At 36.5% G+C, this 18053-nt stretch overlaps 1 protein-coding gene across 1 annotated transcript in view; it reads right to left on the bottom strand.

The window, feature by feature from the left end:
* The window catches only part of LOC144244976 (uncharacterized), a 135770-nt gene that overhangs the window by 98291 nt on the left and 19426 nt on the right, over positions 1-18053 (bottom strand). The window contains exons 9-14 of the mRNA XM_077780356.1: positions 10118-10171; positions 8608-8712; positions 7991-8044; positions 6305-6409; positions 2870-2923; positions 2357-2461 (exon numbers count right to left, since the gene is read on the bottom strand). Coding sequence (XP_077636482.1) covers positions 2357-2461; positions 2870-2923; positions 6305-6409; positions 7991-8044; positions 8608-8712; positions 10118-10171 — 477 coding nt within the window. The remainder of the gene's footprint in view (positions 1-2356; positions 2462-2869; positions 2924-6304; positions 6410-7990; positions 8045-8607; positions 8713-10117; positions 10172-18053) is intronic.

The raw sequence follows: 18053 nt of genomic DNA, 5'->3' as shown, positions 1-18053 counted from the left end.
TCACGAAACCATGAGATCATGACCTGAACCCAAACTGAGAGTCAGATGTTTAACTGACTGAGCAAGCCAGGCACCACCTACCTTTTCTTAATTGATGGGTACCCAAAACATAAAATGCTTAACCAATTAAACTCTCTTTGTTGAGTTTTGATACTGATAGTATGGTGGTCTTCTCTAAGATATTGGAAAAATCATTATTTTCCTTCTTACTTGAAGTGTTTAAATGGCACTGGACTTAAATGTTGCCTATATATCTTCAAATACTGACATTTCCCAACCTTAACAATAGCCTAAACATTTTTTTGAAGAGATGAAAGATAATCCATTAGGAGGAGAAATTCTGAAGTCATACTGGCTTTGGAAAACTCTTACCACAGGAAAGGGGTATGAGTGCTTTCAGTGAATCAGACTTAATCAGGGGCAAGCTGGGAGCCAGAGAAAACTGGCCAGTGTCTGTAATTTTCCCATGTCACTTGAGGCCCATCTTTGATTCAGAAGTCTGAGTGAGGAGGGAGGACAGAAAGTACAGAAAATGAGGGAGGAAAGATGAGAATTGTTTTCCTTGCAGAATGCAATAGTTGAGAATGCAAAAGTTCAATCAACAGGGTCTTTCTGAAGACACTCTGTAGTGCCTCAGTTTACTCTAAGTCTGGAATATCAACTTTTGATAGTGTTTCTTGGTGTGTTAGACAAAAAGTTTGTCTCGTACACATAAGATGCAGAACAATAGCCTTCATGGATTTTCCCACCTTCTGTAACTGTGTCATGCTTATTCCTAATGACGAATCCCTTATTCCATATCACTCTGCTTTCTTGATCAAATCCTAACTAAAACTGTGCCTTTTTTTCATATCACACACTGAACTTTTTATTTAGGCAAATACATCTATGTTTTTATTTTCCTACTTCTGGGTAACTGTCTTGTCTAAGAAAGTCTCCCTCAACCTAATGTTACAAAATATTCCCCTGATTTTTCCTAATATTTTTATTTATTTATATTTTACATTTAGAGCTTCAATTCACATAGAATGTATTTTTATTTATATTGTAAGGTAAGGTGATTTCTAATGTTTTTCCTTTAAGACAGATAGCCAATACTACTTTAAAGTCATTCTTTAAATTTGTTAAATATTTATTTATTTTTGAGAGACAGAGACAGATTATGAGCAGGGGAGGGGCAGAGAGAGGAGACACAGAATCTGAAGCAGGCTCCAGGCTCTGAGCTCTCAGCACAGAGCCTGATGCGGGGCTCGAACCCATGAACTGTGAGATCATGACCTGAGCTGAAGTCAAATGCTTAAGTGACTGAGCCCCTCAGGTGCCCCAAAGTCATTCCTTAATATATATCAAGATAGCCATTATACTGGGGTCTATTTTTTAACTTTCTGTTTTGTTGGATCTACTTCTATTACTTGCCAATGAAATTTTGTTTTCATTGTAGTAGTTTTATTGTAAGGGCTAATACATGATAAGGCACATCTCCATTCTAGTTTTCTTGTTCATAATTTTCTTGGCTATAGTTAGGCACTTATTCTCTCATTTATTCTTTTAAATCATTTTCTAATAAGACCCCACCAGGATTCTGAAATTTTTATATTATTATATTAAATATTTTATGATAAATATTTATGAGAAGAAGAGTTAAAGCAGATGGTCAATAATCCATTAACTTACTGAGGGGGTGCCCTTGGAGAAAAGAAAAGAAGGTAAGTGACCCGGTTTAAAATCCTTGTCAAATGGTCCTCCAGGTAAATAGACTAATGACATTTGCTATGGGAAGAGACATTATGTTTGAAATGTCCTTAATGGTAGTTTCTGAATGTTTGTGAGTTTCAGACAGAATTCCCTTAACCCATGAATACTTTGGTGTGTATTTTCTTTTAAAAATATATATACTTATATGTACACATACATATACACATATACCCACATGTACACACACACATATACACACATGTATATTACTCTCACACAACCAAAGTACAATTATCCAAAGTAAAAGAGTATGATTGCTACAGTACACCTAACTAATGTACGGAATTTACTCAAATTTCACCAATTGCTCCATGACATCATCGATAGCAGTTAAGCATTAAGTTGTCACATTTCTTTATTCTTTAATGTGGAACAGTTCTTCAGTCTTTGTACTTTATGATTTTCACATTTTTGGAGAGCCCAAACCATTTACTTTGTAGAATATCCTCCAATCTGGATGACAGGTTTTAAAAAATAACCTAAAGTTTATATTTTCCAATAATCTTTAGGCATTAAATTCTACAGCTTTACGACTTTCCCTTTCCTAGGCTTGTACAAAGTCTAGTTGTTAAAAGGTTCCAGCTGCATTGTTTAGGCTTACCACTAACTGGTAGTGATGTCACCAGCTTTGTATATTCCGTATCAGTGAGTTCAATCCCCTTATCTCTCAGTAAATTTTCCAGGTTATCGACATCAATCTTTTCACCTTCAAAAAGTTAGAAATAGGTGTACATATTATTGATGATCTCAAATTTTAGGTTGAATAGCAAAAGCACAATGTAGCCCTCACCCATTACACAGTCTTGAAATCTTAGTTGATCTTTCAATACTGATTGATAAGGAATCTTTTTAAATTCTGGGAAAAATAATTTCTATTACTGTTCAAGTAATCCACATAGTGGCTATTGTAATCTTGTAAGAAAGTTTTACTTGATTTTATTGGTAATGTAATTGTTGACATTGTTAACTCAATCCTTCAAAAATTCACAGTTCTATGTAATCCAAGACAAACTTTCTATTGGATCTAGTGACAGGATATTGGAAAACACTACAGAAAAACAGAAATTATTGTAAAGCCTTGGGGCCCTCAGTTTACTGGTAATGTATCACTAACCTGTGAAAGCTTTCACTGCATCCATTACCTGTTTCATATCAACTTTTCCATCAGCTGAAAGACAACACACAAATTACACTCATATGTAACACTAAAGATGAGAAGTGAGCAAAAAAAGTTTAGTAATCATCACCTGTTATGGAACTTTATCTTATTTTTCTTCTTCATTAGTGTGAAGAAGCAAAAATTTTATACTTCACAAACAGCTATGTTAACAATGTGACACTGACCTTTCTCCCTTTAAGATATTAAAACTTATAGCCATAAAAGGAGGGTATATAAATGAAGTCCCTTCTATGTTACCTCCTTTTTAGCATTTAGATAGTGGGAAATTATTATTTACCTAGGGTATGGGGAATAAAATTAAAAGTCAGTATCCACATTATTTCAATGTTTCTTAAGTTTGGAAAACTTCCATTCATGTAAAGTCAGCCCATACTCACTACTTATTCATTATTACAATTAAATTGAAAAAAACCTCATCAACTCTTTAAATTACATTTGCGAGTTAGAAATAATTTAAGACATTCTAGAGGTTGACTATAGCCATTATCTGTAACAGATATTCAGTGGTTTGTTGCATCAGTTTTTAAAGGGACAATAAAATGGAAATGTTACATAGAATTAGCTCACTAAATCAGAATCTTAATTGTATTGTGTTTCTAGAAATAGAAATGCAGCAAAAACATTTCTGCACTTTTATTTTCTGAATATTTACCTATTGTTTGGCTAACAACAGAAGACAAAATTTGAAACATAAACTACATTACTGAGAAAACATAACTAATATCATAACAAAAATCTATTATCTCAGAAGGGCATTTGAGCTAAAAGAGGATCTTTAAGGCAAAAGTTGACTGGCCCATATCTAGAATCATGTCTCTCTGTATTAGTGTAAATTCAAGCAACAAATAAAATAAAGAAATAAAATGCATATGTTGCACTAGTGGATCAAAACTAGTGGAAGATGAAAGAGTAACTTAACAAAATGTCTTCTATAAAGGGCTTATCTCTGACAAATGGAAAGTGAGAAATGGCAAAGATGCCACTAAATGTCATTTGAATAAAGTGAGAAAAAATTGACTTGCCCAGTGGGAGTAGCTAAGTATGAAATGTTCCAGGTGAAACATTTCTTGACCTTACTGGAATCTTCTAAGGTTCACGTATTCCAGTTCTTGTCCTTCCAAAGGGTATTGCTTTATGAACAGCCATGCTTCAACCTTACTTGATAATCGTACTTCTTAAAAACCAGAGCTTGTTCTAAGGAACTGAAGTCTAATATTGGATGATGGAGTCTGGCTATCTCATCTGGGAATCCCTTAAAGCCCTCTGAGGAGGGAGAACATGTCAAACATACTGGCCAAATTGCAAATAACTTTGCTGTGTGACAAGGGTCCAAGAGCAAACAAAAAAGGTGACACATTATCTCTTTCTCTGTATTTTAAATCGCTAGGGGAGTATGGTCTCTGTAAACTTGAAGCAATTTTGGGTGAAATTTTGATCATTGTGCCCATTAGGCATTGTCTGTTTCTCCTTTATTTCTATTTGACCTTTTGAAATACTCTTACATTCTAGGTCATGGGTCCTGCCATCTGCACCCTCTTTCCACAATTTTTCTTTTTTCTTGCCTCCCTCATGGCCCTACACTGATCCTGGTGACATTCTCAGCAATGTGTAGACTTCACAGTACAAGAAACCACTAATATAAGTTGATATGAACGTCAAGAGAAAAGGTCTGTTCTTTATATACATACATACATATACACACATACATGTATACATACATACATATTTATTTTTGTATATACATATTCATCGAGGGGGGAGACAGAGAGAGAGAGAGTGAGCACAAGCAGAGGAGGGGCAGAGAGAGAGAGGGAGAGATAAAATCCAAAGCAGGCTCAGTGCTGTCAGCACAGAGCCTGATGTGGGGCTGGAACCTACAAACCGTGAGATCATGACCTGAGGCAAAATCAAGAGTCAGATGCTTAACCCACTGAGCCACTCAGGTGCCCCGAGAAAAGGTTTGTTCTACTTATTGGGTCCTTCTCAAAGTTTTTCTGAATGACTTGATGTCAAGTAGATGTTTTGAAGAGGTTTGCAAGTACAATCCCACAAGCTTTGAATATAATAGTAATGATTATAATAACAAAATGATGATAATAAAAAGCAACTTCACTGAACACTATTATGTGTCAGGCTCTGGTCTACTTTAATCCTTACTAACACTCTTATTAAGTAGGTGCCATTAATGTACCCCTTTCACAGATAAAGAAACAAAAGCAGAGAAACATTAAGGTGTCATAATTTTAAGTAGAAGGGTCAGAATTCAAACACAGTCAGTCAGTCTGCCACAGTCTGTGCCTTTAACCACTGCACTAGTTTGACTCTCAATAATCAGTAGCCATCTGATGCTCACCATCAACATCAAAGGAGCTGTGTCACCTAAGGTCATGTCCCATCTCAGAGAACAGCCTGTGTCCAATGACTCATTCATTGATGTGGGTGCAAAGACCCAGCCCCTCTAGTTTATCAGCAGAGGCTTCTGTAGCAAGTTCACTGCAGTGAACTTCCTCTGCCCAGTCCTGCTTCCCTAATCCCCTTACAGGTATTGTCCTGAGAGTATTTCCCCGAGAAACCTCTGGCATAGAAATCTCTGCTATAGGATGTGTTTCCTGGGATTGAACAAAGAAAACATGCCAACGAAAATGGCATACACGTTCTTCGTCAATTCTGAAACATGGTAGGGAGGTTGACAAAAGTCTTCCTGTTTCCATCTTTCAGCTGGGATTTCAAGTTCCTGACCGTTGGCATGGACTCATGGAGACTTGCCCAGAGTTGTGGGAATCCATAGTGTCAAGAGTGGGAGAAACATGACATACTTCCTACGATCACCACAATGGTCTTCCTCTGTGTAGCTGCCCTCTACACTGAAGGGGCAGATTATTTCTCCTTATTCCTTTTAGTTTTCTTGTTCAAATAGCTATGGGCAATATGACTATTGCTATTTACTTAGGAAATTCTTGGTGGCACTTTAGTAATTTTCAACTATTATACTTTATTCCTTGTATTCCTCATTATATTCTACTTCTATGTCTCCTCACCTTCCTCTTACTTCATTCCTTTTACTTTTTCCTCTTTTCTGATTTATTCTTCTTCTTTGCCCTGTGAGTAGTCCTAGAGATTGCCTTGAACTTAGCTCCACAGTGCAAAAGGCTGTCATGAAGTTGATGAGGCTGACTAGAGAAAGGATGGAGTCTTACTCTAAGCCTATTTTTTCCTCTTTAAGTTTCTTTTCTAAGTGGCTTTTTGATTCCAAATAATCATACTCAGGGGTTTTTACAAAAAACAAAAAACAAAAAACAAAAACAAAAACAAAAAAAACTGCACAAGTTCCAGGGCTCCTGAGGATCACAGTAATGTTTACATGTTTACCATTCACTGGCAGATTCTGTGTCAGATCTTTAAGCCGCTCTTCTGTGAGGCTCATGCCCATATTTCTCAGCAATGTATCCAGCTTGTTGACGTCAACCATTCCTCCTTGGGGAAGAGATATGTATATAAAAAAATTCAAGGAATGTTGCTCCAAAGAGTGACAAAACCACTAATTCTTATGTATTATGAATAACCTTTTTGGCATAAGGGACTAGGGCCCAAGGCTCAGTATATTTGATTAAAATGGTATCAAGAAACAATAAGAGACATAATGATCAAAACCTCTTCAAATAAATCTGGTTTCAAGGACTAATATACACAAAGTTTTCAAGGGGAAAATTAATTAATTTGATTTTTTAAATGTTTATTTTTTTAGAGATAGATTAGAGAGAGAGACAGAGTGTGAGCAGGTGAAGGGCCAAGAGAGCAGAAGGCACAGAATCCAAAGCAGGCTTCAGGCTCTGAGCTGTCAGCACAGGACTCAAACCCATGAACTGCGAGATCATGATCTGAGCCAAAGTCAGATGCTTAACTGACTGAGCCACCCAGGTGTCCCCAAAATTAGTTAATTTGAAAGTTACAGCAGTTGCCCCTTATCTGCGGTTTTAGCTTTCTGCAGTGTCCATTACCCACTGTCAACCTGGGTCTAGAAGCAGATAATCTTTCTGACATAACATCAGAAGATCAATAGTAGTCTAACGCTACGTTACAGTGCCTACGTCATTCACCTCTCTTCATCTCATCATGTAGGCATTCCTTCATCTCACATTACAAGAAGGGTGAGTACAGTACAATCAGATACTTTGAGAGAGAGAGACCGCATTTGGGTAACTTTTATTACAGTATATTGTTATAACTGTTCTATTTTATTATTAATTATTGTTGTTAATCTCTTACTGTGCTTAGTTTACAAATTACATTTTATCATAGGTACATTTGTAGAGGAAAAATACATAGTATATACAGGCTTCAGTACTATCCATGCTTTCAGACATCCACTGGAGGTCTTAGAACACATCTCTTGTGGACAAGGGGGGATTACTCTATAGTCAATTCACTATGGACATGACAACTCATATATTTTTTGACCAATAAGTAAAGTTTATTTTTGTTAGCTGAACTTTTTTGCTAACTTTTTAGCTAAACTTCACATTATTTCTACTAATGACCAATAATGACCACATTACTTGCATAACTAAATCATTCCTTAATTAAAAAAAAATACTGGTGTGCCTGGGTGGCTCATTTGGTTAAGCGTCCAACTTCAGCTCAGGTCATGATCTCCCAGTTCATGAGTTCAAGCCCCACGTCAGGCTCTATACTGACAGCTCAGAGCCTGGAGTCTGCTTCAGATTCTGTGTCTCCCTCTCTCTCTCTGCTCCTTCCCCACTTGTGCTCTGTCTCCCAAAAATAAAAAACATAAATTTTTTGTTTAAACATGGCCATAGGCTTCATTCATTTTTTCTTCTAAGTTCGAAAAAATTACCCAAGAGTATCAGACTTCTTCCCAGGACACAAAAATAAAAATATAATGGCAAATTACAGGTTTATAGAAGGAGTATGGGTATAAAGTCAATATATATGCCCAGTGATAATATTTGAAATTTAATGACTGGAGAAGAGTAGAAAAAAAAAACACTTGAGAGATTTCAGATCTAGTTGTATTTTATCATCATTCTTACTTACCTCTGAGAGATTTCACACCATCCATCAACCTATTTTGATAGATCTTTCTGTCTTCTGTAAGAAATTACACAATTCAGGTCACAAATTATGTAGAAATTCACTAAGATAAAAATAAGAGAGCTAGTATTTTTAGAAGATATATTTCATCATTTACACTAGAAATATCCAATTTACTCTAAAATAAAATAAAATAAAAAACAAAGAAGATACATAATGCAGACATTCTACCTACCCATGAGCAGTAGGGGCAGTTACTGTTGGCTAACTCCCATACTGAAACATACTCTTTTTCATTTCTTTCTTTGATTTACGTTTTTCTTCACCTGTAGTGGACACTTCCTGTTTGTCATACTTAACAGTTTAATTTTTTGCCTCTCAGTGGACTCAAAAGTGACAATATGAAAAATTTCCCCCTAATGGTAGGATTCATGGTGCTGTATTTGTTATTCCTAAACTTAGATGAAATTTCTTCATTTTAAGGCAGAGCAAGGTCATGCTCATATATTTCAAGATATATATTCTTTCTCCCATGGTCAAATAAACACAAGTTTTGACCTTTTCACGAATATGTAACAATATGTTCCCTAAAGTCTATACTAGTTACTTGACATTCTTACCATTTATTGGTAGATTTTTCAGCAGCTTCAGCCATTCCTTTTTTGTGAGCTCTATCCCCATGTTTCCTAGAACATTTCCCACATCACCGACATCGATATCCCCTCCTTCAAAAACACAAGATGCAATCAGGGAAGAAGTTTAAGGATGACCCAGTTTCAAAATGTGAAAAAAATCATCTCAGCCAGTTCCCCACAAACTTCACTGCTTGATGAAGAGCAAAGGCAGAGTGTGACATATCTAAATATATAACCAGTAGCATTCATGTGAATAAATCCCTTCCCTTAACACTACTAAAATGACTCACATCATATTAGTGGAAATAAAATAACACAATTACAAAACGTGTGGACTATCAACATAAGAAAATGAGGGTTACATATTTTTTCTAGTGAATTAGGATTTTATTAGGATCAATCCTAATAAATAATTCTGTCACCAAATCAGACTATTTTTCTGGTCATCATTGTTTAAAATAGTTTATTGTCCAGTTGGTTTCCATATAACACCCAGTGCTCATCCCCACAAGTGCCCTCCTCCATGCCCATCATTCCCCTTCCCTTCCCCCCCACCTCCATCAGTCCTCAGTTTGTTCTCAGCATTGAAGAGTCTCTCATGGTTTGCCTCCCTCCCTCTTCCCCATCTTTAAATAGTATAATCACCTATATCTTTATCAGAGCTTTACAATACTATTCATTGATTTAATATAGAATATTTTCCTAATCCTCCTATACGTGCAAACATATGGTATTTGTCCTTCTCTGCCTGACTTATTAGGAGGAACTTAACTGAGGAACAAGGGGGAGAAGAAGGGCGGAAATGGTGGGGGAAAGGGAGAGAGGCAAACCATGAGAGACTCTTGAATGCTGACAAAAACTGAGGACTGATGGATGTGGGGGGGAGGAGGAATGGGCATGGAGGAGGACACTTGTGGGGATGAGCACTGAGTGTTATGTGGAAACTAATTTGACAATAAACTATTTGTAAAAAAAAAAATAAAATAAAAAAAATAAAAAAAATAATAAAATAAAAGACATATGGATGAAAAAAAAAGAATATTTTCCCCAATATAAGAAAGGTGATATATTAATGTCAAATTAATAAAATTTTTGCTATCAAGACACAGAATTGAAATTATTTATTTTTATTTTGAAAGAGAGAGAGAGAATGAGAGGGAGAGGGACACAGATAAAGGGAGAGAGAGAAATCCCAAGCAGGCTCTGTGCTGTCAGGGCAGAGCCCAATATGGGGCTCTATCTCATGAATCATGAGACCATGACCAGAGCTGAAATCAATAGTGAGATGCTTAACGAACTGAGCTACCCAGGAACCCCAAAACTGAAACTTTATTACTAACATGTAAACATTTAAAAGTCTAATTCTAAGAAATTAGATTAAAAAAACATTCTATCAAATGAAGGATAAAATGGTAGATAAACAAAGAAATAAAAAAGTCTTTGAAATATAACTTTGAGTAAAATGTATACTCTGAGATTTATATTAACTTCTCACCTGTAAGAGTTTTCACTCCATCCATCAATTTATCAAGATCAACCTTCCCATTATCTGTAAGAAAAGGTAAAGATCAAAATAATAAAAAGACTCAGAGTAGGAAAGAGTAGGAAAACCTTATATTGTAAAAGTCCACTTCTTTTCATTGTGCCCTATGACAATCTTCAACTTATACATTCAGTTTTTCAGAAATTCTATAATAGAAGACATACCCTAGTCCCAATCAGCAGCGAGCAAACTATATAGTCCATTGGCCAAATCCAGCCCACTGCCATGTATTTTTTTATTTTTCACCACCTATTTTTATATGGCCTATGAGCTAAGGATCATTTTTACATTTTCAAATGGTTGAAAAATCCAAAAGGATATTATTTTTGTATAAAAATATTTTATACAAATGTTATATTTATATAAAAATTACACAAATTTCAAATTTTAGTGTCTCTAAATAAATTTTTATTGGAATACAGACACACTCATTTGTTTACACATTGTTTACTGCTGCTTTTGCACTATAACAGTAGAACTGAGTGGTATGACAGAGATCATATCATCCACAAAGCTTAAAGTATTTATTATTTGCCATTAATAGAAACATTGCTGACTCTGCCCTAGATGATAGAATCCACTGAGAGACAATTTATACTCCTGAGTTGTTTAGATTCCCCCTACTTTATAAACATGGAAGAAACTATTGATGTTGGCCATGTTTTATGACCTTGCTTAATTATAGTATATTCATAAAGCTTACTTATCCTTGTATAATAAAATGGAAATGGAATAAAAGGAAAAATAATACTTTTAGTAATCTTTCATATACCCCAATATAATTTTTTTTAAAAAGTCTTTTCATTTATTATGATAATCATGGAATGGCTAGTGACACATGACTGGTATATTTTTGAAGCAACTGTTAAAAGACTTTATTCATCTCATTATAGACCAATTTCCCCTTTTTTCCCCCTTATTTTCCACTACTTTTATTTATTTAGTCATCATATATTATTTACTGACAAGTGATCAAGAAGTCCCTAAGAAGAGGTGTGGTGTTTAACAGGGTCACAAAGATCACCACTGAAGCTACTAGGTTGGCTTGTCACATTTCCACAGATTTTGAGGGTAGTGGGACAATGAGCCCAAATGGATTAAGAGACTCTGTTACTTATACAGAAGAAGCAAGATCAGCATGGTGTTGGATCTCTGCCACTTTAGTCCCAGAGGACCACAGTGGACCAGCTGGACAGTTGACTGGTGGCACATACAATGAGTTGTTCTGCTGCGGGGAGCTCACTCAAATGGTAGCCAATGAGTTTTATAGACTTCTACAGAAACCTGCAGCTATATCCTAAGGGAGAGGGGTGGGAAGTTGGATTCAACTTGGACTAGGGAAAAGAATGAGAAATGACCTGGTGACCATCTCCTGCAGACAGGGAAGCAGATGGAGAAGCTGCTTGGTGGCAGCTCCTCACAAGGCTGCTTATCTGCCCTTGCTTCAGCAGGAATCATGATGCTTTCAAAAAAGATTTAGGTAAGATTGTGGTCAAGATGTATTTATGTGGCCTATGTGGAAATGTGCAAAGTTGTCAGAGAAGAGTCATTTCCCTCAAGTTACATACCAAAATTTGAAATATGCTAGGTCTTAAGGGTACAAAGATAATTAAAGTATACTTTGTACTTTCAAGGACTTCAGAGTTTAGAAAAACTGGTATGCTGAGTCAATAAAATTCAGAAATAGTATACTGTTACGGAAGACTCTGATCAAATTGCCTGAAGTTTCCCCATAAACACCATGTAGTAATTTTATTTTTCCATATATAACAAGTTAAAATAGGAGATTATTCTTAAGCAAAGTATTTTATTTTTCTAATATAACTTATTGTCAAATTGGCTTATATATAACACCCAGTGCTCATCCCAACAAGTGCCCCCCTCAATGCCCAACACCCTATTTTCCCTTCTCCCTCAACCCCCATCAACCCTGTTTGTTCTCTGTATTTAAGAGTCTCTTATGGTTTGCCTCCCTCCCTCTCTGTAACTAGATTTTCCCCTTCCCGTCTCCCATGGTCTTCTGTTAAGTTTCTCAAGATCCACATATGAGTGAAAACATAGGATATCTCTTTCTCTGACTGACTTATTTCACTGAGCTAATACCCTCAGTTCCATTGCTGCAAATGGCATCCTTTTATTCTTTCTCATTGCCAAGTAGTATTCTATTGGATATATAAACCACATCTTCTTAATCCATTCATCAGTTGAAGGACACTTAGGCTTTTTCCATGATTTGGCTATTGTTGAAAGCACTGCTATAAACATTGGAGTACATGTACCTCTATGCATCAGCACTCCTGTATCCCTTTGGTAAATTCCTAGCAGTGCTATTGCTGGGTCATAGGGTAGTTCTATTTTTAATTTTTTGTGGAATCTCCACATTGTTTTCCAGAGTGGCTGTACCGGTTTGCATTCCCAACAGTACAAGAGGGTGCCCCTTTATCCACATCCTCGCCAGCATCTATAGTTTCCTGATTTGTTCATTTTAGCCACCCTGACCGGTGTGAGGTGGTATTTCAGTGTAGCTTTGATTTGTATTTCCCTGATCATGAGTGATGTTGAGCATCTTTTCATGTGTCTGTTGGTCATTGGGATGTCTTCTCGGGAAAAGTGTCTACTTATGTCTTCTGCTCACTTCTTCACTGGATTATTTATTTTTCAGGAGTGGAGTTTGGTGAGTTCTTTATAGATTTTGGATGCTAGCCCTTTATCCGATATGTCATTTGCAAATATCTTTCCCCATTCCATCGGTTGCCTTTTACTTTTGTTGATTTTTTCCTTTGCAGTGCAGAAGTTTTTATCTTGATGAGGTCCCAATAGTTCATTTTTTCTTTTACTTCCTTTGCCTTTGGAGATGTGTTGAGCAAGAAATTGCTGCAGCTGAGGTCAAAGACGCTACTGCTTTTAAACAAAGTATTTTAAATATACATATGTCCTATTGTAAAAAACAGATTACAAACTGTAATAAGAATATGAAAATATTCTGAATATTTTCTGAATAAGAAAATCATCTAGGCCTGGAAATCTGCTAATTTGCTTTTTTTCTTATCATTTAAAATGTTTTATATTTATTGAATGTTGTTTAGAATTAAATAGATTTTTAAAAATATCACTCTTATGCAGGGGCACCTGGGTGGCTCAGTTGGTTAAGCATCCAACTTCGGCTCAGGTCATGATCTCACGATTCATGAGTTTGAGTCCTGCATCGGGCTCTGTGCTGACAACTGGGAGCCTGAAGCCTGCTTCAGATTCTGTGTCTCCCTCTTTATCTGCTCCTCCCCGCTTGTACTCTATCTCTCTCTCAAAAATAAATAATAAACATTTTTTAAAAATAAAAAAATAAAATATCCCTCTTATGCAAACATAAAAATATGTGAGATAAACTTGCAATTACTTTAATTTCATATTTAGAGTTTAATTCTTTTGAATCACCGTTCAACTCTTCAATTCAGAATCACTGGTGTCTACTCTTGTCTACAAAATATTGTCCAGTGTGCTATCAATAGCAGCATTTTTTTTTAGATGAGGGCTCCACTAGAGTTTTTTTAAACAATAAATTAAAAAAAATTTTTTTTAGTATAGTTGACACAACGTTATATTGGTTTTAGGTGTACAACCTAGTGATCTAGCAAGTTTTTATACGTAATGCTATGTTCACCACAGGTGTAACTACCATCTGTCACCATACAATGCTATTACAGTATCACTGACTACATTCCTTATGCAGTGTCTTTTATTTTTATGACTTACTCATCCATTACTGGCAGCCTGTATCTCCTTCCCACTCCTCTGCATCTGTTTTGCCAATACTTGCATCTCCACCCCTCTGGCAATCAGTTTGATCTGGGTATTTATAGGTCTGATTCTGTTTTTTATTTATTCATTTTTTAGATTATACATGTAAGTGAAATCATATGATATTTGTCTTTCTCTGTGTGACTTATTTCATTTAGCATAATACCCTTTAGGTCCATCCACGTTGTCCCAAAAAGACAAGATCTCATCTTTCTTATGGCTGACTAATACTCCAGTGTGTGTGTGTGTGTGTGTGTGTGTGTGTGTGTGTGTCTTTGTCTATTCATCTATTGATAGACACTTTGGATGTTTCTATATCGTGGCTATTATAAATAATACTTCAAAAAACATGGAGTGTATATATCTTTTTGAATTAGTATTTTCATTTTCTTTGAGTAGATACCCAGTAGTGGAATTATTGGATCATATGGTATTTCTATTTTTAGTTTCTTGAGGAACCTCCATTACTGTTTCCCATAGTGGACGTACCAATTTACATTCCCATCAATAGTGCATGAGAGTTCCTTTTCCTCTACATTCTCACCAACACTTGTTATTTCTTGTGTTTTTGATTTTAGCCATTCTGACAGGTGTGAGATGATATTTCATTGTGGTTCTGGTTTGCACTTCTCTGATAATGAGTGATACTGAGCATCTCTTCTTGTTGGCCATCTGTGTAACTTCTTTGCAATAGTGTCTATTCAGGTCCTCTGCCCATTTAAGAAATCAGATTGTTTGGGTTTTGTTTTGTTTTGTTTGTTTGTTTGTTTTTTGGTGTTGAGTTGTATATGTTCTTTATATATTTTGGATATTAACCTCTTATTGGATATATCACTTGCAAATATCTTCTCCCATTTAGTAAGTTGCCTTTTAGTTTTGTTGATGGTTTCCACCACTGTGCAAAAAAGGTTTTGATGTACATTTTGAGGTAGTCCTAATAGTTTACTTTTGCTTTTGTTTCCCTTGTGTTAGAAGACATATCTAGAAAAATGTTGCTACAGCTAATGTCAAAGAGATTAGTGCCTGTGTTCTCTTCTAGGATTTTTATGGTTTCAGGTCTTACAGCTAGGTTTTTAATATATTTTGAATTTATTTTTGTGTATGGTATTAAAGACTGGACCAGTTTTATTATTTTATATGTAGCTGTCCAGTTTTCTGGACAAATGGTCCAGCATTACCATTTGTTGAAGAGACTGTCTATTCCCCATGATATATTCTTGTCTCCTTTGTCATAGATTAATTGACCATATCATCATGGGTTTAATTCTGGGCTCTCTATTCTGTTCCTTTGATCCATGTGTCTATTTTTATGTTAGCACCATACTGGTTTGATTACTATGGCTTTGAAATAGATCTTGAAATGTGGAATTGTGATATCTCTAGCTTGGTTTTTCTTTCTCAAGATTGTTTTAGCCATTTGTGGTCTTTTGTGGTTCGAAACAAATTTTAGGATTATTATTTTTTGAACATTTGTGTGAAGGTTTTTTTTTTCATATAGTTTATTGTCAAGTTGGTTTCCATATAACACCCAGTGCTCATCCCCACAAGTGCCCTCCTCCATGCCAATCACCCTCCTTCACTCTTCCCTACCCCCATCAGCCCTCAGTTTGTTCTCAGCATTCAAGAATCTCTCATGGTTGGAGCGCCTGGGTGGCTTAGTCGGTTAAGCGTCCGACTGTCGCTTAGGTCATGACCTCACTGTTCGTGGGTTCGAGCCCTGCGTCGGGCTCTGTGCTGACTGCCAGCTCAGAGCCTGGAGCCTATTTCAGAGTCTGTATCTCCCTCTCTCTCTGACCCTCCCCTGCTCACGCTGTCTCTCTCTCTCTCTCCTAGAAATAAATAAAAATATATTAAAAAAAAAAAAGAATCTCTCATGGTTTGCCTCCCTCCCTCTGCCCCACTATTTCCTCCCTTCTCCTCCCCCACGGTCCTCCTTTAAGTTCCTCCTAATCCTCCTATATGTGCAAACAGATGGTATCTGTCCTTCTCTGCCTGACTTATTTCGCTCAGCATAACACCCTCAAGGTCCATCCATGTTGCTACACATGGCCAGATTTCATTCTTTCTCATTGTCATGTAGTATTCCATCGTATAGATAAACCACATCTTCTTAATCCATTCGTCCGTTGATGGACACTTAGGCTCTTTCCATGTTTTGGCTGTTGTTGAGAGGGCTGCTATGAACATTGGAGTCCATGTGCCCCTATGCATCAGCACTCTTGTATCCCTTGGGTAAATTCCTAGCAGTGTTATTGTTGGGTCATAGGGGAGTTCTATTGTTAATTTTTTGAGGAACCTCCACACTGTTTTCCAGAGGGGCTGCACCAGTTTATATCCCCACCAAGTGTTGGAGGGTGCCTGTTTCTCTACATCCTCGCCAGCATCTTTAGTCTCCTGATTTGCTCATTTCAGCCACTCTGACCGGCGTCAGGTGGTATCTCAGTGTGGTTTTGATTTGTATTTCCTTGATGAGGAGGGACGCTGAGGATCGTTTCATGTGTCTGTTGGCCATCTGCGTGTCCTCTTTGGAGAAGTGTCTGTTCAGGTCTTCTTCCCATTTCTTCATTGGACTGTTTGTTTTTCAGCTGTGGAGTTTGGTGAGTTCCTTATAGATTTTGGATACTACCCCTTTATCTGATATGTTGTTTGCGATTATCTTTTCCCATTCCATCAGTTGCCTATTAGTTTTATTGATTGCTTCCTTTGCCATGCAGAAGCTTTTTTTATCTTGATAAGGTCCCAGTAGTTCATGTTTGCTTTTGATTCCTTTGCCTTTGGGGATGTGTCAAGTAAGAAATTGCTGCGGTTGAGGTCATGGAGTTTATTTCCTGCTTTCTCCTCTAGGATTTTGATGGTGTCTTGTCTCACATTCAGGTGTTTTATCCATTTTGGGTTTATTTTTGTGTATGGTGTGAGAAAGTGATCTAGTTTCATTCTTCTACATGATGCTGCCCAGTTCTCCCAACACCATCTGTTAAAGAGACTGTCTTTTTTCCATTGGATACTCTTTCCCACTTTGTCAAAAATTAGTTGGCCATACATTTGTGGGTCCAGTTCTGAGTTCTCTATCCTATTCCATTGGTCTATGTGTCTGTTTTTGTGCCAGTACCATACTGTCTTGATGATGACAGCTTTGTAGTAGAGGCTAAAGTCTGGGATGGTGATGCCTCCCATTTTGGTTTTATTCTTCAATATTACTTTGGCTATTCAGGGTCTTTTGTGGTTCCATACAAATTTTAGGATAGTTTGTTCTAGCTTTGAGAAGAATGTTGGTGCAATTTTGAGTGGGATTGCATTGAATGAGTAGATTGCTTTGGGTAGTAACGACTTTTTAACTATATTTATTTTTCCAATACATGAGCATGGAATGTTTTTCCATTTCTTTGTGTCTTCTTCAATGTCCTTCATAAGTTTTTTATAGTTTTCATCATACAAATGTCTTATATCTTTGGTTAGGTTTATTCCTAGGTATTTTATGGTTTTTTGTGCAATTGTGAATGGGATCAGTTTCTTTATTTCTCTTTCTGTTGCTTCATTATTGGTGTATAAAAATCCAACTGATTTCTGTACATTGATTTAGTACCCTGCAACTTTGGTTAATTCATGGATCAGGTCTAGTAGGCTTCTCGTAGAGTCTGTAGGGTTTTCTATGTAGAGTATCATGTCATCTGCGAAAGTGAAAGGCTGACTTCTTCTTTGCCAATTCAGATGCCTTTTATGATGTTTAAGTAAGTTCCTTCTATCTCGACTTTCTCGAGGGTCTTTATTAGGAAAGGATGTTGTATTTTGTCAAATGCATTTTCTGCATCTATCGACAGGATCATATGGTTTTTATCTTTTCTTTTGTTAATGTGATTGTGTAATTGTGTAAAGTGATTTGTGAATATTGAGCCAGCCCTGTAACCCAGGAGTGAATCCCACTTGATCATGGTGGATAATAATTTTTATGTGCTGTTGGATTTCATTTGCAAGTATCTTGTTGAGGATTTTTGCATCTGTATTCATCAAGGATATTGGCCTATAGTTCTCTTTTTTTGCTGGGTCTGTCTGTCTTGGGAATCAAAGTGATGCTGGCTTCATAAAATGAATCCAG

The sequence above is a fragment of the Crocuta crocuta genome, unplaced genomic scaffold, assembly GCF_008692635.1.
Source record: "Crocuta crocuta isolate KB4526 unplaced genomic scaffold, BGI_CrCroc_1.0 scaffold288, whole genome shotgun sequence".
In the NCBI taxonomy this organism is placed as follows: domain Eukaryota; kingdom Metazoa; phylum Chordata; class Mammalia; order Carnivora; family Hyaenidae; genus Crocuta; species Crocuta crocuta.
This window is presented reverse-complemented; position numbering and strand designations above follow the sequence as displayed.